Genomic DNA, 24,108 nt, shown 5'->3' on the forward strand with positions numbered 1-24,108 from the left:
CACTGACATGTGTCAGTAAATGTGAACACATTACAGAATTAGTAACAAACTATTTCATGGACTCAACAGATATTCATTGAATGTCTACTATGTACACATAGCAATCAATGCTGCATGCTGGGAGTGACAGGGAAATTATAACCACTGTCCTCATGATGGGTGTGGGTGGACAGAATACTGAAAAACAGAAAGACAAGCAAGGTACAGAACTTCAGAAGAGTCACATCAGAATGTACAAGTAAAGGTCTGCTTGTCAAATGTGTGGTACACAAAATTAGGGTTATGCTGTGATCTTTAGGGTCATCAATAGGATCACCAAAGTTACCATTTATGACCCTCTCCCTCCCTCAAGTCTTAATATACCAAGGGTAGGTATTTTCACATACAGCTACATATTTTCATAATTACCATTCAGCAATATATTAGTTGGTATAGGTAACCAAGAGAAGTTCTTGTATAAGAGACATATATAAGAATGTTCAGGGCAGCACACAGAAACAAACTGGAAACAAGTACACTTTGATGGGAGAATGGATAAAGGAAAATTTATAGTATACTCACCCAAAGGAATATTACTCAAGAATGAAAATAAGTGAACTTCAGCAACAAACAACAACATGGATATATCTTAATACCATCATATTGAGTATAAAATTATATCACATAAAACTCCAAATGATATTCTGTTATATCTATGAAAAAGTAAAACCAAACAACACATTGTTTAGGAATATAATATATATATATAATATAGCTAAATTATATACACGTTCTTAAAAAAATAAGAAAAAAACTCAAAATTCAGGAGGGAGACATGCAAATCATGTGAGAGAAGAACAGAGAGAGAGAAATAATTTCTGATATTGTTCTAATTCTTGGGTTGGGTAATGAGTTCTAGTTGACCATTTTTGCTCTTAATTTTTAAAATGTAATGATTATATAGATCCAGGAACAGGAAAGCTCATTGAAGTTTTCAAGAACAAATTTTGATTAAATTGAGACATGAAAATAGGGTAGGATATGAATTTAATTACTGAAGTATTTAAATTCAAATGGGGGTAGTATTATAAATTCAGGTGATAATTTTGTATGCTTTCCTCTAGATGCTCTCCTTTTACACTTAAAGACAACTCATCGGGCTGCACACCCACTCACAACATTCTAAACCTATATCCAGCTCAATATCAGAAGGCAAAATCTTTTATAAAATTTAGATCAATCAATCTGTGTATTTGAGGATTTCTGGGGAAATGCCTTAATGTTCTGTAGATGTCCTTTTTGTCCCATGTGACTTAAGCCCCTGATCTGACTCCCACATGCTGCTTTTAATTTCCTGTTTCTTACTTCCTGCTTTAGGCAGATCCTGTTTCTGCTTTGCTTGAGGAATAACCCCAACCCCATTTCTCAGTTCCTACAGTGCTAGCCGGGAACAGGTTTTAACATTAAACAAGACTTTACTAATCTTGGGAATGAAGTTTGAGGGAATATGTATCTTTCAGAGTCTGCAAATCCCTGACCTTCTGCAAGGTCACCCAAAGGTTATCTCTCTTCCTAAACTGCAGCTGGCCACAGTGTGATATGGGTGAGCTTATTTTTTCTCAATGGCAGGGCTGTTGAGTGAGTGCCTCCTTCATGGGGAGCCACAGAGAGCAAAATTCTTTCCCCTCTTGCTAGGCTAAGGTTTATCTCCTTATCTTTTGCCTCAGGGTCTAACTTCTTTTTAGGAAGATAGTACATGGTATAATTCACTTCCTTTAGGGAATGTTTTACTTCTGCCTTTAATGAGTGTGGTTTTACCTAATCCCAAATAATCTCAACTAGAATAGTATTATGGGATAGTGGTTCATTTCCCCAATCTGTATTACTGTTTTAAGATTTATTTCTGCATTTGGAAGAGTTAGAGAGAGAGAGAGAGATGAGCGGATGAGAGAGATGAGAGAGAGAGAGAGAGAGAGAGAGAGAGAGAGAGAGAGAATCTTCCATCTGCTGGTTCACTCCCCAAATAGCTGCAACAGCAGGAGCTGGGCTAATCTGAAGCCAGGAGGCAATTTACTCTTGGTCTCCCATGTGGATGCAGGGGTCCAGGCACTTGGGCCATTCTCTGCTGCTTTCCCAGGTGCATTACCAGGGAGCTGGATGGAAAGTGGAGCAGCTGGTATCCATATGGATTGTGGGTGCTGCAGACAGTGCCTTAATCCACTGTGCCACAGTGCAGGCCCTATTACTCAGGTTTAAATAACAAGCAATGGAGAACATTCTCTGGAGAAAATCAGGAAGTTGTTCTTTCATTCCTTCTGCAGTCCTCAATCCCTGCAAGCAATTGCTCAAAGAGTCGCATACACAATTGTTGGAAAATACAACTCAGAGGCAAAAGCATCTAAGATCCTCACATTTCACTCTCAAACTGAATTTTCAGACTTAACAACTGCAAAAAGATCATATATGTACAGTACTAAATGAGTAACTTTTCACCCAGAAACAACTGAATTTATTTTACACCAGGTTCTTGAGGTGGGAACAACTGGGAATCAGGTGGGTTTGAAATGTTTCACCTGTTTGCTAAATCTCTAACAGCCAAGGCTTCTTTAGACAGCTCCTGAGTCTTCTACGAGGCCCACATATGCATTTCTTCATAAAGTCTGATTCTAGCAAAGAACCTCCACAGCTTCAGTACCTGATCAGACGCTATCTGATCACCCTGGCCTGCCCTCAGCTGGCAGGATGGCTTCGCCACAACCACTCTTCCCTCCATATTTCCTCTTAGTAAATTTTCATCTACTAACGTGCCAATCCTATACTCAAAGTTGGGCCTACTTTCTGAAAATGGTGTTGCTGTTGCAGGGTTCCCTATACCTGTTGTGAAAATTCTGAATGAAATCAGCCTTCATGTTTCACCAAGTACCATTTGGTATATTTTAAAAATTTAAAATAGAAGATAAAAGCTCCTCGAAACTCTAAAAATAACACTTCCCTCCTCGACCGTCCCACTTTTCACATCCACACAAAAGTCTAGGCTTCAGTCTGTGCCAGGGCACTTAAATATGTCCAACACAAATGCTGTAAGTAAGGGAGACGGGAAACTTCTGTAGGACGCGCTCAAATGGCTTATCCTTTAAAAAAAGACTTCTGGAGTCCTGAGGCATAATTTCCCAGCATTTTCTCTTCACACAATTATAGGTTTGTCCCGTTGTACAAATGCTGTCGGGTGTCCCTGTTGAATTGGAAACTCCTGGCTCACTCACTCATTCATCATCCCCCTGCCTAAGCAAAGTGCCGGGCCAAGTGTGGGCGCCCAACGACGAATGAACGGATTGTACAGGGCAGGCGAGAAAAGGGTTAGTGTTTTCGAGATGAAACGAGGAGAATTACTAGGGTCACGCAACAAATCCCACCCGAACGTGCAAAGACGCCCAAATTCAGCCGGCTGCGGAGTCTAGCCCCGCCCACGGGCGAGACACGGGAAATACACGCTTTCAGGAAAGCCGGAAGTGCCTGGTCACGCCCTGCGCATGCGGCCTTCCGTTCCGCTCACAGTCCTACACCCGTTCATCCAGTGAGAGCGCCGGGACACCTCTGCCGGCCCGAGCCGCCCACCGCTGCGCATGCGTCTCTGGAGTGGCCTGCTCGCAAAGAGGCGGAGCGAAAGGACGGATTTTTTTTTTTTTTAATCTTGCTCCCGCCCTTCTCCTTCCCCCACCTGCCACGTACTGGGCCCAAGCTCTCGCTAGGCTTGTTGGGTCTGTGCGATTGGCCGGGGCCCGCGCGAGCCTGCGAGCGAAGTGCGGCGGCCGCGGAGGGCGACGGACCGGGCCGTGACCGCAGCCTCCCCCACGAGCCTTCCCTCGCCCCGGCCGGGTCAGCGCAGACCCACGGAGAGGCGGCGGCGGCGGCGGCGGCGGCCTCGGCAAGCTGGTACGGCCGCTGGAGTCCGGGGCGCGGTCTCCCTCCGAGGAGGCCCGGAGACTAGGAGCCGCGGGGAGGCCTCGCTCTAACCTGCCGGCGCGGGGCGGGTGCGGCCTGAGGGGCCGAGGCCGGGGACCCCACGGGGAGGGGAGGAGGTAGGCCGGGCAGGGCCTTGCGTGGAGGAGGGGAGGCTGCAGAGGGGGAGGGGAGAGTGCTGACGGTCGGTCCCGGTTGCACAATCCCAGCTGGGGGGCTTTGGGGCCAACAAGTGCTCTGGTGCCGGTTCCGTCTGCCTCCAAAGGGTCGGGTTGCCCGAGAGAGCAGAGGCGCTTTGGGAGGCCTGCGGTCGCCGGCATTTAACCCCGAGAGGGGCTTGCAAGGGTAGCGATTGCTAAGTGGCTGCTCTGGGAATACTTTATTGGGGGGGGGGGAGTCGCTTGAGAGGACCCTGGTTCCTTGACTGTGTCAGTGCTTAATCATGCGCCGTCTGGAGGCCCAGCCCAGTTTTAGAGAGGACGATTGCTAACTTTGGAGTTTGCTGAGCCCTGTCCCTGTACTAAGTGTTGTAGGTGCCGGATCCCAGTTAGTCATCGCAAGGACCCATCCAAATCTAGACGCTGGTAGGATATCTCATTTTGCCCATGAGAAATCAGGCCCTCGAAACTTCATGTCCCATTAGCCAGTGTCAAGAGTCTTGACGTCCCTGGTGTAGAATGTAGGCAGGCTTTCAGACCCACTGCGTTCTTTGGAACAATGAAGGGCCGATACGGTGTAGGAGTTCTTGAAGGAAACTCCTACCCTAAGGAGGTATCTCAGGCAGCGCCTCTGAATTTGGAGCTGGGCTTAATTCTCAGGGTCACTAGAAGCAGAGGTTTGGTCACTGAAGGTAGATGCTGGTTGAGGAGGCAGGTTTTTTCTGATGTGACCTTGGGCATGTCAGCTTATCCCCGTTGCTGAGAAAAGTGTACCTGTTGGAGAGTTAACACAGTGGCCAGGTCATTTCTGGACAGGGGGAGGGGGGTGGGGTTAAGATGGAAGAAGAAAATGGAAGGATCTCACTAGCAGCTCTGGGAAGTAGCAGTGTAGACCTTGTTAGGGTAAAAGAGAACCAGAATCCTGCCATTCTATAAAGAAATGGGGTGAGATTTCCTCTCAAAGGGAAAATTTTTGTTTTGTGACACTAATGTGTTTGTCTTAAGGTGATGACTACAGACTTCCTTGAGAAGGAAGCTTGGTTCTTTTTTAAAAAATATTTATTTATTTGAAGGCAGAGTTATAGAGGCAGAGAGAGAAAGAGGCAGAAAGAGAAAGAGAGGTCTTCCATCCCCTGGTTCACTTCCCAGGTGGCCGCTCCTGCCATAGCTGCACCAATCCAAAGCCAGGACTTCTTAAGGGTCTCTCACACAGGTGCAGGAGTCAAAGCACTTGGGCCGCCTTCTGTTTTCCCAGGGCATAGCAGAGAGCTGGATCAGAAGTGGAGTAGCCAGGACTTGGACCGGCGCCCATATGAGATGCCAGCACTGCAGGCGGTGGCTTTACCCGCTATGCCACAGCACTGGCCCCGGAAGCTTAGTTCTTGGCTGCAGGGTGTTTACAATCAATGGGAAGCATTGAAAGTGAATTTACAGGCAAACATGGTGGTTGGAAACTATACACAACTTAAAAGTTTGTAGATCTATTGGAACTGAGCAACACCCTCCCCCATCGAAAGGGCATACTGTCAATTATGTTTTGTGTTGGAATTTACTCTTAATAAGTAGTGTAGGGACCAGAGCTGTGGCATAGTGGGTAAAGCTGCCACCTGCAGTGCCGGCATCCCTTATCGGTGCCAGTTTGTGTCCTGGCCACTCCACTTCTGATCCAGCTCTGCTATTGCCTGGCACAGCTCTGGCTATTGTGGCCAATTGGGGAGTGAATCAGCAGATGAAAGATTGATTTTTCTCTCTCCTCTCTCTCTCTCTCTTTCTTTCTGCCTCTCCTTTTGTGTAACTCTGACTTTTAAATAAATAAATTAAAAAAAAGTAGTGTAGCTGATGTGCAGAGTCAATTTTTAAGATTTGATTTTTACTTATTTGAAAGGGGGGAGTCTTCTGCAAAGACGAGGTACTGAAGTGAAAGTCTGACTTGAGAACTGACCTGCTATTACAGCCTACCAATCCCTTTATCAGAACTTTGTTATGCCTCATTTTTTTGTGCAGGGAACAAAAACAGTTCTTTAAATTCCTTTCGTATGTCAGGCTGTGTTCTAGGTGCTGCTGGGAATAGGTAATACCATCTTACACTGGTCCTTTTAGGCATTGTTGCTGGTTTATACGTTCTGTAGGTAAGAGAAGGCAACAAATACATTTATTTATTGAAAGGACTTTATCATGGTCTCAGGCTGCCAATGCAGACAAGATGGGATATTTGCCGTCTTGTTGAAGTAACTATAGAGCTCAGCTCATAGTAGATATTCAGCACGTTTTCTCCTGAATGTGGCGGTCAGGTTTGACTCATAGGTTAAGAGGTAGTTCATAGAGGTTTTAGTTTAATTACAATCATCATGAGTAATCCACTGTGAGAATTGGCCGATAAAAAGGCTGACTTTCTCTTTTGCATTAAGATAAATGTGGCATCTATCCAGATAGTGGAGCAGAGTCTATTGTATTCTGAATTGACTTTAGAGTGATATTTTTAATGTCCTGCTTCATTAAAGATTTATTAATAAGATGTAATCTGTCTAGAGGGCGGTGGGGGAGTCTAGAGACGTTCATGTAAGGCAGGGTTGGGGAACCTTTTTTCTGCCAAGGGCCATTTGGATATTTATAACATCATTTGCAGGCCATACAGAATTATTCACCTAAAAATTAACCTGTTACAGATTTACTAAGTTTCGAGTCCCACCTGCAGCTGCCTTCTTGGCAGGGCCAGACCAAATGATTTCGTTGCCCTTATGCTGCCTGTGGGCCAGCTGTTCCCCACCCCTAATTTAAGGAATAGTTAGATCAAAAGACATGGGACGTTTAAATACTAAAACATTTATATTGAATATTCATGAGATAATTTAGGATTCATGGAAACTTTTTTCAACTATTGGAAGAGTTGATTGGTTGGAAAGCAGCTTTCATACATAAACACACCAAGGACATGGGAATGGTTGCAAAGAGGTTTGTTGGTGTTAATGAAATGATACATTTAAGAGGAGGAAACAAAATGGTGCCAGTAGTAAAGCATGACATTGGGAGTAGAATGGAGCCCTTTAGAGGCGGTTGTCACCTTAAACAGCCTTGAGAGATCATTTACTTTGGGGGTGGGGGAGGAGTTGTGTTAAGGAAATGCTCAGTGATTATAGATAACACATCAGGAACATCTTGGCCTTGAGAAGAGATATTAGCCTTTAGTAATCATTTAAATTACAAGAGAACTTGAATATAAGATTATAAAATAATTTCAGATGATTACACTGGATAACCCCAAAATAAGATTAAAGCCCAAAAGGGAAAATCTCTGTGGCAAATTATTATTTAGTGGCTAATTCTCTGATACTGTCTTTTGTCTTTAAAGTATGCAGTCTGATCATAAACACTCACTCTATAAGGTAGGGTTATGGACTGTGTAGCACCGTAGCTGGCAGTCTCATTAGAAAGGGAAGGGTGTGTGTTTGGCACAGCAGTTAAGATGCCACTTAGGAGACTCGCATCCTATATCAGAGTTCCTGGGCTTGCATCCCACCTCTGCGTCTGATCCGGCTTCCAGATATTGTATATCCTGTAAGGCAGCAGGTAATGGCCTCAAGTTCTTGGATCCTTGCCACCTAATGTGGGGACCTGGGTTGTGTTCTAGCTCCTGGCTTCAGCCTGGCCCAGCCCCATCTACTGTGGGCATTTGGTGGAGTGAACCAGCAGATGGGAGTTAACTATCTTGTTTTTCTCTCTGCCTTTCAAAAGAATAAAAATAAATAAAAAGAAAGCTTAGCAGGTATCACTGATTTGTTCTTTCTCAAAATACTTAAGAGATCTTTCTTATATTGGAAAATTTGAGGCTCTGTTGTAGTGTTCACTTTTTTGTGGGTTAACATTTAGATATTTAAGTTAATAGAAGTTTGAAGCTAATTGTTTCTCTCTTTAAGAATTGTGGGATGATTATCATGTGTTGGGCACTGTTTGCTTCCTACCTTTGAGTAGAAAGAACAGTGAAAATTAATAAATTTTTAATTTCTGATAGTACTGCTAAGTGCTTGGAACAAAACGAAACCAAGATGGTAAGAGGAGCCTTTAAAAAATATTTGAAGACAGATGGATAACTCCTGTCTGCTAGTTCACTTTCCAGATGTCTGCATCTTCTGGGGATGGACCAGACTGAAGAGCTGGAAACCCAATCCAGGTCTCCCATGTGGGTTACAGGGACACAGCCACTTGAGCCATCACTTGCTACTGCCCAGAGTGCACATTAGCAGGAAACTGGAATCAGGAATGGAACTTGGACTTGAACCCAGGCACTCTGATATGGGAAGGTTGACATTCAATTGCTAGACCAAATGCCTGCCCTGGGGGATTCATTTTATTTTTAAATGTTTTTTTTATTTTAAATTTAAAATTTTTTTTATAAAGAGAGAGAATGATCTTCCATTTGCTCGTTTAGTCACCAAATGTCTGTATCGCTGGTGCTGGTCCAGGCCAAAGCAAGGAGCTGGAAACTTAGTCCTTGTCTCTTCTTGTGGGTGGCAGGGACTCAAGTACTTGAACCATCATCTGCCTCTGAGGCTCATTAGTGGGAAGCTTGATTAGAAGCAGAGTAGCAGGGCTTGAGCCAGGTACTCCAATATGGGACACAGGTATCCTAAGCAGCAATTTAACACATGTCGTGCGTGCCCTGTTTTAAATTAGATGGTTAGGGAAGACTTCTGAGAAATTGACATTTGATCAGGAACATGATTCATTTGAGTTGTATGAAAAGGATCAAGGCATGCGGAGTAGGAAGTGTATAGCTTCAAGTTGAGAAAAGAGCTTGAAGTATGAATGTGGTGGGGATGAGTAGTAGGGCCAGGTAGGAAGTGAGGAATATATTGGAAGGTTTTGAGCTGAGCAACATTAGATTTTAACAGGATAAATAACATGATAAATCTGATGTGCTAAGAATAGGTTGTGAAAGTAGGCAAAGATAAAAAGCAGGCAGACCAGTTAGAAGTCTTTTGTAATCATTTAGGTAGGTGGTGATAGTGACTTGGATCAGCTTGATAGTGATTGAGGTGGTTGGGTTCTGGAGATAGCTTAAAGCTAAGTTTGAAGGTCAAGGATGTGAGAAAAAGAGAGGAACCGTGTGTGTGTGTGTGTGTGTGTGTGTGTGTGTTTCTTTTTGGTCTTGAACAACTGGAAGAAAGGACTTGTCACCAAATGAATTAGGGAAGACTTTGGGAGATGCAGTTTTAGTAGAAGATCAGGAACTTGTTTGTAGACATGTTAGAAATCTGCATGGTAATGTGAAGTTAGCAGTTAAACATGTAGATAAGATAGTAGTAGATATAAAATACATAATAAAGTTGCCTCTAGACCATTTTAACATGAAGATGGTCATGAGCAATGAGTCTCTTTAAAGAGCCAGCATTTCTTAGATTCCAACAATAAATGTGCTTTCAGATTTTAAGATGTTTTATTGTTTTATTAAATAAGAGTCTTTTTATCAGTTTTTCTCTAGACTAATATAAATAGAACATCCTGGAATCCACCATGAATGGACAGTTGGACCTAAGCGGAAAGCTAATCATCAAAGCTCAACTTGGGGAGGATATTCGACGAATTCCCATTCATAATGAAGATATTACTTATGATGAATTAGTGCTAATGATGCAACGAGTTTTCCGAGGAAAACTTCTGAGTAATGATGAAGTTACAATAAAGTATAAAGATGAAGGTAAAGTATTTTTAAACCTGGTTTGTAAGAGTTAACACATAGTATGTGTTTTTTTTTTTTTTTTTTTTTTTTTTTTGCCTATAGTCATTGGACTCTGTCTTCCCCCTTCATGGTATTTGAGTGGCCCCCTTCTTTTATTTATTTAATGGGATGTTCAGATCATTAGTATAATTATTTATAAGTTAATATACTTTTTTACAAGTATTTTTCCCTTTGTTTACCCATACTCTTCTGGCTTCCATTTTGCTTTTTTTTTCTTAAGTAAAATATTTATATAAAGGGGATAGATTTATCTATTTTATATATGCAGTTTTTTTTTTTTTTTTTTTTTTTTTGACAGGCAGAGTGGACAGTGAGAGAGAGAGACAGAGAGAGAAAGGTCTTCCTTTTGCCGCTGGTTCACCCTCCAATGGCCGCCGCTGCAGCCGGCGCACCGCGCTGATCCTGGCAGGAGCCAGGAGCCAGGTGCTTTTCCTGGTCTCCCATGGGGTGCAGGGCCCAAGCACCTGGGCCATCCTCCACTGCACTCCCTGGCCATAGCAGAGAGCTGGCCTGGAAGAGGGGCAACCGGGACAGAATCCGGCGCCCCAACCGGGACTAGAACCCGGTGTGCCGGCGCCGCAAGGTGGAGGATTAGCCTATTGAGCCACGGCGCCGGCTTATATATGCAGTTTTAAGAGCATAATGATACCTCCCATCCTACCCTCTTTTCCTCCCTTGCTATGACTCTCTCCTTCTTTGTTTTTTCCTTTTAATTTTTGCAGTGACATGCTTTCAATTTACTTTATTTATTTATTTATTTTTGACAGGAAGAGTGGACAGTGAGAGAGAGAGAGACAGAGAGAAAGGTCTTCCTTTGCCGTTGGTTCACCCTCCAATGGCCGCCGCAGCCTACGCGCTGTGGCCGGCGTACTGTGCTGATCCGATGGCAGGAGCCAGGTACTTATCCTGGTCTCCCATGGGGTGCAGGGCCCAAGGACTTGGGCCATCCTCCACTGCACTCCCTGGCCACAGCAGAGAGCTGGCCTGGAAGAGAGGCAACCGGGACAGAATCCAGTGCCCCGACCGGGACTAGAACCCGGTGTGCCGGCGCCGCAAGGCGGAGGATTAGCCTAGTGAGCCGTGAAGCCGGCCTTCAATTTACTTTATAATAACAAGCTTAATCCTCCACTAAATAAATAATTCAACAAGTAGTAAGGAGAAAAACACTGTTTCTTAGGAATATAGACAGGAGCTACAAACAATCACCAAATCTCAAAATGTCATTTTCACTTATATACATTACATTCTTTTTGTCCTCTATAAGTTAACACAAATCAGAGAAAATAAATGATATTTGTCTTTGGGACTAGGTTATTTCACTGAGTATAATGGTCTCCAGTTACATCCATTTTATTGTGAAAGGCAAGATTTTATCCTTTTCTTGGCTGAGTAGTAGTCCCTCGTGTATATATATCACATTTCCATGTGTATTTCCCAGAGTGAAAGGGATAGCAGTATATATTGAATGAAAAAAGATTTCATAGTCAACTAATTAGAGAAAAGCTAGTTTATCCAAAGACAAATGTGTTTGTTGCAGGAATTTTTCAGAGTATATAATGTGCTGATGTATATTATAATTTTATAGTGTGAAATGTTCCCAGGATCATTTGACCTTCAAAGTTTTTATGAAGATAGATTTTGTATGACAAATGTTTCATCAGTCACACAGTAGAATTACAGCACTATTTCATATCTATATCTATATCTATATCTATATCTATATCTATATATATTTAGATTTATTTATTTGAAAGTCAGGGTTAGAAGGGGAGTCAGAGAGATCTTCCATCTACTGGTTTACTCCACAGATGGCTGTAATGGCCAGGGCTGGGCAAGGCTGAAGCAAGGAACTGGTAGCTTCATGGAGGTCTCCCAGATAGGTGGTAGGGGCCCAAACACATGGGCTATCTTCCGAAGTATCAGGGAGCTGGATTCAAATTAGAGCAGCCAGGACATGAAATGGTTCCCATATGGAATGTGTGCATCGCAGGCAATGGCTCTGACGTTCTGTGTCACAACACCAGCCCCTTCCTATTTTTTAATCTGCCTTCTTTGTTAACATCTCTACTGAAATTTGTTCTTTAGGCAATTACCAGTATCTTTATTACTTTACAGTCTATTTTAGCTTTTTTTCCCCCTTAAATGTTTATTTTTTATTTGAAAGGCAGTTAGAGAGAGAGGGAGAGAGAGATCTTACACTTCTGGTTCATTCTTCAAATGGCCATAAAAGCCAGGGCTGGGGCAGAGCTGAGTCAAACCGAAGCCAGGAGCTTCTTCCAGGTCTCCTATGTGGCAGGGACCCAAGCACTTGGGCTATTCTCTACTGCTTTTTTCAGGTGCATTAGCAGGGAGCTGGATTGGAAGTGGAGCAGCTAGAACTCAAACTGGTGCCCATATAGGATGCTGGCACTGCAGGCGGCAGCTTAACCCACTAAGCCACAGCATGATCACCAGATTTGATGTTGCTGTTCACACTATCCTTTTTCAAATACTCTGATCTCTTAATATCTCTGATACTGTGTTTATCTTGGTTTTCTTCTTATCACTAATAACTTCTCTGTCTCTCTGAATGGTGCTTTAAAGTAATGTTAACTGGGTCTGGTGGCACAGCCAGTTAAGCTGCTGTTTGTGTCACCAGCATCCCATATTGGAATGTTGGTTTGAGTCCCAACTGCTCTGCTTCCCTATCTAGTATATTCCTGCTACTGTGCCTGGGAAAGCAGTGGAAGATGTCCCAAGTGCTTCGACCTGCCAGCCTACATGGGAGACCCAAATGGAATCTCAGACTCCTGACTTCAGCCTGACCCATTCTGGGCTGTTGTGGCCATTTGTGGAATGAATCAGCTTACTGGAAGATCTCTTTATCTCTCTTTATCTCACTCTCTGCCTTTCACTTAAAATCTATAAAAAGAAGTAATGTCAGCTGCTATAATAGAATTCTTAAAATTTCAATAATTTAACACTCGAGGTCATTTAGGGACCCAGGCTGACAGAAGCTATGTTCAACACATTGGGGATTGACACCTATCAGGCAGATGGATAAAGATAAGAGTGTGAAGTGATTTTACTTTCAAGGCCTTGAGGTGATGTTGTCATTTCTGTCCACTCACATTGGCTGGAAACCAGTCAATCATGTGGGTTTGCTGAGATGCAAATGGGTTGGAAAATGTCATTCCTGGCTGGGCAGCCACTTTATACAACTTCCATTGTGGAAAGGGAGAGTGAATCACTAGTAATGAACTAAGCAGGTCATCTAGTAACAGGTGTATTCTCCTTTTTGTGATATACGATAGAAGAGTACCCCAAACTGTAATTTTTGAGTCAACTCATGTTAAGGAAAAGGAAAGTGATTTTTTTTTCTGGTTCTTTTCCATGGTACTCTTACCTACTTAAAAGACATTGATTTTCACCTTTGTCTACCAAATGTGTGCCTTAATTTGATCAAGTTGTTCTCTCCCTACCCCTCTGCCTTTCTCCCTTCCACTCTCTGTAACTCTGACTTTCAGATAAATAAATACGTCTTTAAAAAAAATAAATGGGTGCAGCGGAGCATCTGGAGCAGCTTGTTGGCCTCCCCAGGACAAAACTCTTCTTTACCGAACTCTGTCTATAAAGAAAACCCTGCAGAGACCCAAGGCCAACTCCATGTCTTGGCTTCTTTTCTGCTTTTACTCTGACTCTCTCAGGAATCTCTCAGAAAGAGGATCTATAGGAAAGCTTTGAAAGCTATCTTTGAAAGCTTTTTAAACATGTAGTTGATATGGTTATTATAGTATTCTTTTTAAATGTGCTCTAGTTTGTGTATATATACATATTTTTCTGGGAGAGACTTGATAATTTTCATCTTATTATCAAAATGGTCAGTGACCTGAAAAGCTCTATTGTCTACTTGTTAAAGCAGTTCTGCAAAAATTTGTTTTTTGCAATTCCTTCAATTATTTTTGTGTGTGACTTTATTTTCATTTCTGTTGATACATTTTATTGTATTCTGAGTTAAGATTTGAAGCTTGGACATCTTTATTTTACTTTTGATAAATGTATTTACATTTTTTGAAATTGAAATATTTCAGTCTAAACTAATAGTTTGCTTTGTTGCTGCTATGAATCTTTTTCTAGTGACTAAGAATTCATATACTTAGTGCATTAACCTTAGCTGTGGGTTTTCACATGAAGATATGATAAATACCTTGCTGTAAGAGTAATAAACAATATTGGTTTAGTATTGTTTGAACAAATATGATCCTTTAATGTTTGTTTAAGTTTGTTGTAGGGGATTCTAATTTATTATTCTAATTATCCAAAATTTTGATTTTGGATGTTAATTTTACATATGTCCTAGTTTACTCAATTATATTTTTTTTTAATTTCAGATGGAGATCTTATAACAATTTTTGATAGTTCTGACCTTTCCTTTGCAATTCAGTGTAGTAGGATACTGAAACTGACATTGTTTGGTGAGTGATAAACTTCTGATAACTTTACTATTCACTGCATTTTATTAAAGACTTTTTGGGTTTTTCCTTTTAATGACTTAGAATTAAGCGATAAGTTGTCCAAAAGGTGCTGAAATTAATTTGCTTTCAGGTAGTTTAAAATTACTTAAGGTTTTTGGCTATGTGTGTTTTAAAATATGATACAAATTTTATTAACAGAATATGTTAAAGTTTGGTTTTTGAAGTCAGATATTACTTAGCTATCTCTAATAGAGAATTACAGCTTTAATTTTGCGCTGTCAGAATTGTGATTTGTTAAGATACTTGTATTTTTGAAAGATTAATAGAAAACAGACATGTCTGAAATTCTATATTTGCTTTATTACACTAAATAGTATATATAGCAATTTTATTGATTATCAAGGCTAAAAATAATATCAGGGTTAAAACTACCTCTGAGTTTGCTAAGCATTTATAAATATCTTCCTTTATAATCTAGTATGATGTTATTTACTCTCAGGACTTAACATAAACCTGTTACTTAAGACACTATTTTTCAAGGAGTACTTAAGGATTAGAGAAAGGTGTGATATAAATAAATAAAAGACTAATTTTAATTGTTTAGCTTATGTTTTCTTGCAGATCTTATTAGATTTGTAAGACAGAACACTTAAGGAACAAAATAGAAATTATTACAGAGTTTGAAGTGGTAGAGCGATTATCTAAAAATAAAATCTTGCTTTTTCTTTCTTGTGCATGTTTTATTTATTTTTAATTATTTATTTGAAAGGCAGAGTTTGAGATGGAGATATCATCCATCCACTGGTTCGTTCACCAGATGATCACAATGGCTGAGGCTGAGCCAGGCTAAAGCCTGGAACATAGAGTTTCAGGATCCTAGAGCTTCATTCTGGTCTCCCATGTGGGTATAGGCGCTAAAGCACTTGGGCCATCCTTCACTCCTTCCCAGGCACATTAGTAGGGAGCTGGATTGGAATTGGAGCAGTTGGGACTTGAACCAGCCCCCATGTGGGATACTGGCATCTCAGGTGATGGCTTAACTTGCTGCATCATGGCACCAGCCCCTTTTTATTTTATTTTATTAAATTTGTGAACCTTATATTTCATAAAATATTGTAGTCCACTGATTTAATTTTATCTGTTTCATCTACAGCTAGGAAGGATGACTGAATCATTTTAAAATGTTAATAACAAAATTGTTTTAAGAATTCTTTTTTTAAGATTTATTTATTTTAGTTGAAAATCATAGTTACACAGAGAGAGGAGAGGTGGGGGGTGGGGGGAGAGGGAGAGAGGTGTCTTCCATTTGCTGGTTCACTCCCCAGATGGCTGCAACAGCTGGAGCTGTGCCGATCCAAAACCAGGAGTCAGGAGCTTCTTCCTGGTTTCCCACGTGGGTGCAGGGACCCAAGGAGTTGGGCCATCTTCTGCTGCTTTACCAGGCCATAGCAGAGACCTGGGCCGGAAGTGGAACAGCCGGGTCTTGAACCAGCTCCCATATGGGATGCCAGCACTGCAGGCGGAGGCTTTACCTGCTAGCCATAGTGCTGGCCCCGTATTCTTAAAACATCTTTTACAGTATTGATTATAAAATAGTTGTTGGCTAGGTGAAAGATAGATTGGATAATCTGAAAACTCTCCCTTAAAGAACCCTGAGGACATGCTAAATAAACTATCACAAATACATTTTTTTGGATTATATAATGTGGCTTACCCAGGAAAGTCAAGGACCAAAAAATAGATGGAACTAAAAACCAAGGCCAAAAGTACCTAAAACTCAGATGTAGGTGATCTTAGTGGTAATGGTATATTTTGTTTGCATAATCTAAGAACTTGCCATTTGACATTTGTGGGCTCATCCTGTGAGGCCCATACTGTTGGGATGGTGGGATGATAGTATTCTTCAACAAGAAGCACTGGAGACAGTTTCGGTGAACATGTCTGTTTATTAGCAGTTAGGCACAAGCTTTATGGGGCAGGCAAAGGGCAGTAGCTAGCTCAGGGTAGCAACACTAATTCTATAGGATAAAGCCTATACTGGAGCCTCTGTGCTTCTCCAGTCAGCTTGAAGGTCACATAGTCCATGTAGCCTTCCAGGTGGTCTTTTGGGTCTGGGCCACACCCGGGAGCTGTTTACCTAGTTGATAGTTACAAGGCCCCTCAACTGGAGGTGGGGGTGGGGGAAATGTGGCTGGGACCCCTGTGCCTGCCATTAGGTCATATGTGGGGGTCTCTGTGCTGAGCCCTGGACCAGGGTTTTTCCCAGGGGCCATTGTGTGCCAGGTCTTCTTAACCTCCTGCATGGTCTAGGCAGGCAGTCTCCCAGCCAGGCACAGGATCACCCTGAGTCACAACATGAATGGACTATATTCTGAAAAGACTATTGTAGAAAGCAAATTTCTCCCATGACACAGGAAAAATCAAGAAAACGATTCTTACACCATGGCTTGTCAGAGGTTTGGAAGTCTTCTTTGAGGATGTAAAACCATGATCTTACATGGGTTGATTTTAAATTTAAGCAATTGAAATATTTGGGGAACTTTCAAGCCCAAATATCACTATCAAAAAATAGCAGAAGCAGTGTAAAAATCTCTGGAGAGGTGTATTCTCGATTCAGGTCACATAGATTGTTCACTGACGAAATCTTTTGATGAACTTGAAGCTCAAAACTGTAAAACACATAGAATAGTTCATGTAAGCAAGAAATAAGGCACAATTAGCAGGATTGAGATGTATAAGAACTTCAGTTAATAGAAGTGATAGACTATAAAATGTGTCAATAGTTGATAAAGACACAGAGGGAATAAGAATACAAGGACATGGCAGTATAAAAATAGGTTTTAGAGAAAGAACTTAAGGTAACTTAGAAATGAAAAATCTGATTGGAATTAAATACTAAGTAGATAGGTTAAGCAGCACCTGGCTCTGCTCTTGATTCCAATTTTCTGCTAACATGCACCCTGGGAGGCAGCACATGAAGGCCGGAGTTGATGGGTTCCTGCCACCAGTATGGGAGACCTGGATTGACTTCCTGGCTCTCAGCTTCTACCTGGTCGAGCACCTGTCTGTCCCTGGCATTTGGGAAGTGAACCAGTGAATAGGAACTCTCTGTTCTTAGGTCTGTCTTTTCTCTGCCTTTTTAAATAAATATATAAAATAAGAAAAAGTAGATTTGTGACAGGTAAAAACAGAATTAGAAAAGGAAGTCCAAAGGAATTAGAGAATAAAGCAAAAAAAAAAAAAAAAAAAAAAAAGAAAAGCCGAGAATAATCGAGAATAATAAAGTCCAATATGTTTCTATAAAGAATTTGAAGAAGGAAAGGAGAGTGGAGTAGAAATATATTCAAAGGTCGTGGTTAAAGGCAAGAATTACAGAAGATATACATCCTCAGATTGAGGAGACACAGTTGTGAGCAGGATAAGTAAAAATAAATCTCCACAAGACATACTGCCACAAGACTGGAAAATATATAAAACAGATTATTTTAAAAGTAGCTAGAGAGGGTAGGACTTCTATCTGTGAAGCAGTTAATCTCTTAGTAGACTTCACGGTAATGGTAAAAGCTAGAAGGTAGTAGAATCATTCATTCAAATGGTTAAGAAAAATAACTAGAAAAGTAGTATATTGTAGACCAACTAAAACTAAGGAATTAAGGGGAAATAACATTTTGAACAAAAAAAATTTACCACTCGCTGGTTCTTATTAGAATTTTTGTTTTTTACCAAGAAGAAAATCAAGTCCTGAAAGTGGTGAAAGATGCAAGAAGCAATTGTGACAAATAAATTGGGTAACATGTAGATTTAAAAGGGCATGTATTGTAAAAAACAGTATATTGGGGAATAGGAAAAGTTGGATCAAAAATACTGAGCCATAATTATATGTAAAACAGGATGGGACGATAGGAATCAAGTATTTTAAGGATTTGTTTTTGAGCAAGATTGCAATTAATTTTAGAATTTTTAAATTAAAGGTTGCTATAACATTAGAAATAGCTGGTAGAGAGGGAAACAAGGAAAACAGGGGACCCATTCCTTAACTAGAAAATGGGAGGGGCCAGTGCTGTGGCACAGCAGGTTAAGGCCCTGACCTGAAGCACCAGCATCCCCTTTGGGCGTCAGTTCTAGTCCCAGCTGCTCCTCTTCTGATCCAATTCTCTGCTGTGGCCTGGGATAGCAGTAGAAGATGGCCCAAGTCCTTGTGCCCCTGTACCCACGTGGGTGGACCCAGAGGAAGCTCTTGACTCCTGGCTTCAGATTGGCACAGCTCTGGCCGTTGCAGCCATCTTGGGAGTGAACCAGCGGATGGAAGACCTCTCTGTCTCTGTCTCTACCTCTCTCTGTAACTCCGTCTTTCAAATTAATAAAAATAAATCTTTAAAAAAAAATGGGAAAGGACGAAAGGAGAGGGAAAGCTTGATAAACAGCACAAAATACTGATTGCCATAAGCAGAAACTGAATACATACACCATTTAAAAGACCGAATTTCTTACTGAAGGTAAAAATCAAGTTACATGCTGGTTTTAAGAGATACACTAGAGGCCGGCGCCGCGGCTCACTAGGCTAATCCTCCGCCTAGCGGCGCCGGCACACCGGGTTCTAGTCCCGGTCGGGGCTCCGGATTCTGTCCCGGTTGCCCCTCTTCCAGGCCAGCCCTCTGCTGTGGCCAGGGAGTGCAGTGGAGGACGGCCCAGGTGCTTGGGTCCTGCACCCCATGGGAGACCAGGAAAAGCACCTGGCTCCTGGCTCCTGCCATCGGATCAGCGCGGTGCGCCGGCCGCAGCGCGCCGGCCGCAGCGGCCATTGGAGGGTGAACCAACGGCAAAAAGGAAGACCTTTCTCTCTGTCTCTCTCTCTCTCACTGTCCACTCTGCCTGTCAAAAAATAAAAAAATAAAAAAAAATAAAAAAAAAGAGATACACTAGAAGATTATTATGCAGAATTTGAAGGCAAAGAGCTAGAAAAAAAGTTAACTGTGTAACAAGTTTTCTGTGATATGTCAAAACTAACAAGAGAAATCCTAGAGGTCATATTCTCTGGGCTACTTAGAAATCGTGGGACAACAAATATAACCAAACTCCTGCTACTTCTAGTTACAAAGTACACTTTTAAATAACCCAACTTCAAGAAGAAATCATAATGGGAATTAGATAATGACTTGTACATAACAAAGTGATTAAGAATATGCTAACCTGTATATGGAAGAATATTTATAGCTTTAAATACTTCGATTCGTGAAATTAGGCTGAAAGTTTATGAGCTACGTATTCAGGTTTAAAAATTGACAAAATAAATCCATATGCTTTGAAGGAAATAATAAAAAGTAGAAGTCCAGGAATTGATAGGATCAGCAGTTTTGGAAACATGAGACAAAGATCAATGGATATAAAACATGAAGAGTGAAATGGAGCATAACTGCAAATAAAATGGAAACAAAATAATGATAATTTTTGTCAATAACTATTTTAACTGGAAAACTTAGGAGACGTTGGCAATTTAATAGTTAAATTTAATTGTCAAAGTAGTTCAAGAAAAAGAAAACTTACATTAAACAAATTGAACCAGTCATTCTTCCCAGTACGTAAACAACACGTAATTCAGACTATTTCAAGAATAGGCAGGGAGGGAATATATACTAACTCATTATTATGGGGTTAATATAACCTTTTTTAAATTTTTTAAAAAAGATTCATGTATTTATTTGAAAGGCAGAGTTACATTGAGGCAGAGAGAAGTCTTCCATTCCACTGGTATACTCCCCTAATGGCTAGAGTTGTGCCAATCCAAAGCCAGGAGCCAGGATTTTCCTCTGGGTTTCCCACGTGGGTGCAGGGGCCCAACATTTTGGGCCATCTTCTGCTGCTTTCCCAGGCCATAACAGAGAGCTGGATCGGGAGTGAAGCAGCTGGAATTCAAACCCATGCCCACATGGGATGTCAGCACTGCAGGCAGCAGCTTTACCCACTAAGCCTCAGCGCCGGCCCCTGGTGTTAATATAATCTTTTTTTAAAAGGTTTATTTTTTATTTATTTGAAAAACAGTGTTACAGAGAGAGGTAGAGACAGAGAGAGATCTTCCATCCGCTGGTTCACTTCCCAGTTGGCTGCAGCGGCTGGAGCTGTGCCAATCTGAAGCCAGGAGTCAGGAGCTTCTTCCGGGTCTTCCAGGCAGGTACAGGGGCCCAAGGACTAGGGCCATCTTCTACCGCTATCCCAGGTCATAGCTTAGAGCTGGATCCAAAGAGGAGCAGCCGGGACTAGAACTGGTGCCCATATGGGATGCCAGCGCTTCAGGCCAGGGCTTTAATCTGCTCCAGTAAAAATACAGACTAATATCTTTTATGAATATAGATACTAAACACTAAATATTAACATTGAGTGAATACTAAAATACTACATTGCCAAGATAACTCATCCAAGGAGTAGGATGTTAGTTTAAATTAGAAATTCTAATACTATTTTTCATGTAACAAGTTAAAGGAGAAAAACTAAGAAAAGCATTCTTATCCCAGTCATGTTAAAAAGTCATAGCCCATGAGAGTATTTCAGGCATGGAAAGCTAATACACTCTGGGGGGAAAAAAAACCTAAATGAAAGATCTCCGTGAGTGAGATCCCAGTGGAAAGAACGGGTCATCAAAGAAGGAGGTACCTTTCTCTGAAGGGAGGAGAGAACTTCCACTTTGACCATGGCCTTGTCTAAATATGATCAGAGTCGGTGAACTCAGGGGGCTTCCATGAGTTCCATGAGTTCCTTGGCAGCTCATGACAAGAGCCTAGGTTGATTACTGATGCCATAAACAAGAGTGTCAATTTGTTAAGTCAACAACAGGAGTCACTGTGCACTTACTCCTCATGTAGGATCTTTGTCCTTAGTGTGCTGTACATTGAGATTTAATGTTATAACTAGTACTCAAACAGTATTTTTCACTTTATGTTTCTGTGTGGGAGCAAACTGTTGAAATCTTTACTTAATGTATGCTAAACTGATCTTCTGTATATAAAGAGAATCGAAAATGAATCTTGATGTGAATGGAAGGGGAGAGGGAGTGGGAAAGGGGAGGGTTGCGGGTGGGAGGGACGTTATGGGGGGGAAGCCATTGTAATCCATAAGCTGTACTTTGGAAATTTATATTCATTAAATAAAAGTTAAAAAAAAAGTCATAGCAAACTGGGAATATAAGGAAATCCTAAAACTTCATGTGGGACATTCATCACACAAAATATTTGCTGTATGTCCTATTGTAAAAGAATTATGAAATGTAACAAATACCAGTCATGAATATAAATAACAAAAAAGTACTGGGGATGAATCTTAACATGTCAAGATTGTTACACGAAAAATAATTTTAAAAAGCACCTTATTTAAAATCATGAATTGAGAGAATGGGTTTTATAAAGAAGTAGCATTGGAGTTTTGATTATGTCTGTATTATTTTATTAATGATCAGGAGCTAAGATGGGAACATGTTAAGCTTTAACAATGATACAATGATGGTAGTTTTTTCTATACTTGTAAAAAATTTACATAAAGGGAACAAATTTCATATATTTCATATATTTCATATACAAAGTTTGAAGAATATAATGATTCTTCTCACCACCCTCCCTCCCTCACTTCTTCCTTATTTTTAAGTTTTACAATGTCTTTATATGTAGGTAACCCTTTGCTACATAACAAATTCAGCAAGTAGTAAGTAGAAAAACCACTGTGTTCTTCAAGAGTATAAACAAGGCCCATAAACCATAATCAGATCTCAGAACATCAATTTCCTTCATATAGATTACTTTTTCTATACTCTGTACATTAGTTACCATAATCGGGGAAAATATGGTATTTATCTTTTTGTAACTGGCTTATTTTACAAAGCCTAGTGGTTTCTACTTGAATCCATTTAATTGTGAAAGCTAGGATTTCATCTTTTTTTATGGTTCAGTAGTATTCCATTGTGTTTACTTACATCACAATTTCTTTATCCAGTTATCAGTTAATTGACATATGGGTTAGTTCCATATCTTGGCTATTGTGAATTGAGTTTCTATAAACATGGGGGTACAGATAACTCTTTCATATACTGATTCCATTTCCTTTGGGTAAATTCCCAGGAGTGGAATGAGTGGGTCTTGTGGAAGATTTCTTTTCAGATTTCTGAAGAATTTTCAAACTGTCTTCCATAATGTTTCTACGAGTTATAGTCCCACCAGCAGTGTATTGGTGTATTAATTTCTGTCTTGGTTATTTGTCTATTTAGGTTTTCTGTGTCATCATGAGTCAATTTTGGTAGATTCTGTGTGTCCAGAAATCATTCTGTTTCTTGTAGATTTTCCAATTTGTTGGTGTATAGCTGTTTGAGGTAATTCCTGATGATTCTTTTTATTTCTGTAGTATCTGTTGTTACATTTCCTTTTTTCATCTCTGATTTTATTCATTTGGGTCTTTCATTTTTTGATAGTTGGCCTATCCATATCAATTTTGTTTATTCAAAATAACAGATCTCCATTTTACTAATCTTTTGTATTTTTTTGTTCAGCTTTGTTTCTCCCTGGTTTTAATTTTTCTTTCTTCTTCCTAGTTTTGGGTTTGGCTTGTTCTTGTTTTCTGGGTCCTTGAAATGCATCGTTAGATTAATTACTTGATGCCTTTCCAATTTCTTGATGTTAATTGCTATAAACTGCCCCCTTAGTACTGCTTTTGCTGTGTACAAACCTTAAGGGATATATTGTGTTGTCATCTTCATTCATTTCTAGTTTTTTTACATTTTCCTTTTGATTTCTTCTATGACCCACTGTTCACTGAGGAGCAAATTGTTCAGTCTCCATGTGTTTGTATATTTTGTAGAATTTCTTAAGTTGTTAATTTCCAGCTTCATGCCATTGTGGTCAGAAAATACACATTATATGATTTCAGGTTTTTTTTATTGGTTGAGGCTTGTTTTATGACCTAGCATGTGATCTAACCTAGAGAAAGTTCCGTGCAGTGATGGAAAGAATGTGTATTGCAGAGCTGTGGGATGAAATGTTCTGTAGATATCGGGTAGGTCCATTTGGTCTGCAATATAGATTAGTTCTGTTGTTTCTTTGTTGATTTTTTCTTTGTCTAGGTGATCTGTCCATTGACAAAGTCCCCCATGGTTATTGTATTGAAGTCTCCCTGTAGTTTCATTAATACTGCTTTTAAATAGCCAAGTGCCATTGTAATAACTACATAGACATTTATATAGTCACATCTTCCTGTTGAATTGATTCTTCACATAATGCTCTTCTTTGTCTCTTTTAACAGTTTTTATGTTAGTTTATGTTGTCTTTATTAGGATGGCTACTCCTGCTCATTTTTTGCTTTGTTATCATTGAATGTCTTTTTTTCATCCTTTCACTTTCAATCTATGTGTATCTTTGTTGGTGAGATGTCTTTCTTGTAGGCAGCAAATAGAATCTTCTTTTTTAATCCATTCATCCAGTCTGTATCTTTTAATTAGGAAATTTTGGCCATTTACATTCCAGGTTATTATTAATAAGTAATGACCTGGTCCTGCCATTTTCCCATAAGTATTACTGTTATTTGTTTTGGATTTTCTTTGTACTTTTCCTAGATTTTCTTCTTTTAACATCTTTCTTGATGCTGACTGTCTTTCTCTGTTACTATGTGTAGCACATTAAGTATCATTTGCAAGGCTGAATGAGTGGTAACAATTTATTTAAATTTCTGTTTGTTTTGGAAGGTCTTTATTTCACCTTCATTTTTAAATGAGAGCTTTGCAGGGTACAATATTCTAGGTTGACACTTTTTCTTTTAGGACTTGGACTATGTCTCTCCATTCTCTCCT

The 24,108-nt window shown here is 40.4% G+C and overlaps 1 protein-coding gene across 8 annotated transcripts in view; it reads left to right on the forward strand.

Moving 5' to 3' along the window:
- The first annotated feature begins 3,735 nt into the window (after nt 1–3,735).
- Nucleotides 3,736–24,108, forward strand: part of TFG (trafficking from ER to golgi regulator) — a 41,453-nt gene continuing 21,080 nt past the window's right edge. For 2 of the 8 annotated variants that reach the window (XM_008267035.4, XM_008267038.4), the window contains exons 1-3: nt 3,736–3,912; nt 9,566–9,792; nt 14,205–14,288. In XM_008267035.4, the coding sequence (XP_008265257.1) occupies nt 9,609–9,792; nt 14,205–14,288 (268 nt within the window). In that variant the 5' untranslated portion in view covers nt 3,736–3,912; nt 9,566–9,608. Of the gene's footprint in view, nt 4,059–4,692; nt 4,711–9,565; nt 9,793–14,204; nt 14,289–24,108 lie in introns of those variants that run through there. The other 6 variants (XM_051819144.2, XM_051819145.2, XM_051819143.2 and 3 more) reach the window with 5 other exon arrangements.

This window comes from Oryctolagus cuniculus, chromosome 4 (assembly GCF_964237555.1).
Source record: "Oryctolagus cuniculus chromosome 4, mOryCun1.1, whole genome shotgun sequence".
In the NCBI taxonomy this organism is placed as follows: domain Eukaryota; kingdom Metazoa; phylum Chordata; class Mammalia; order Lagomorpha; family Leporidae; genus Oryctolagus; species Oryctolagus cuniculus.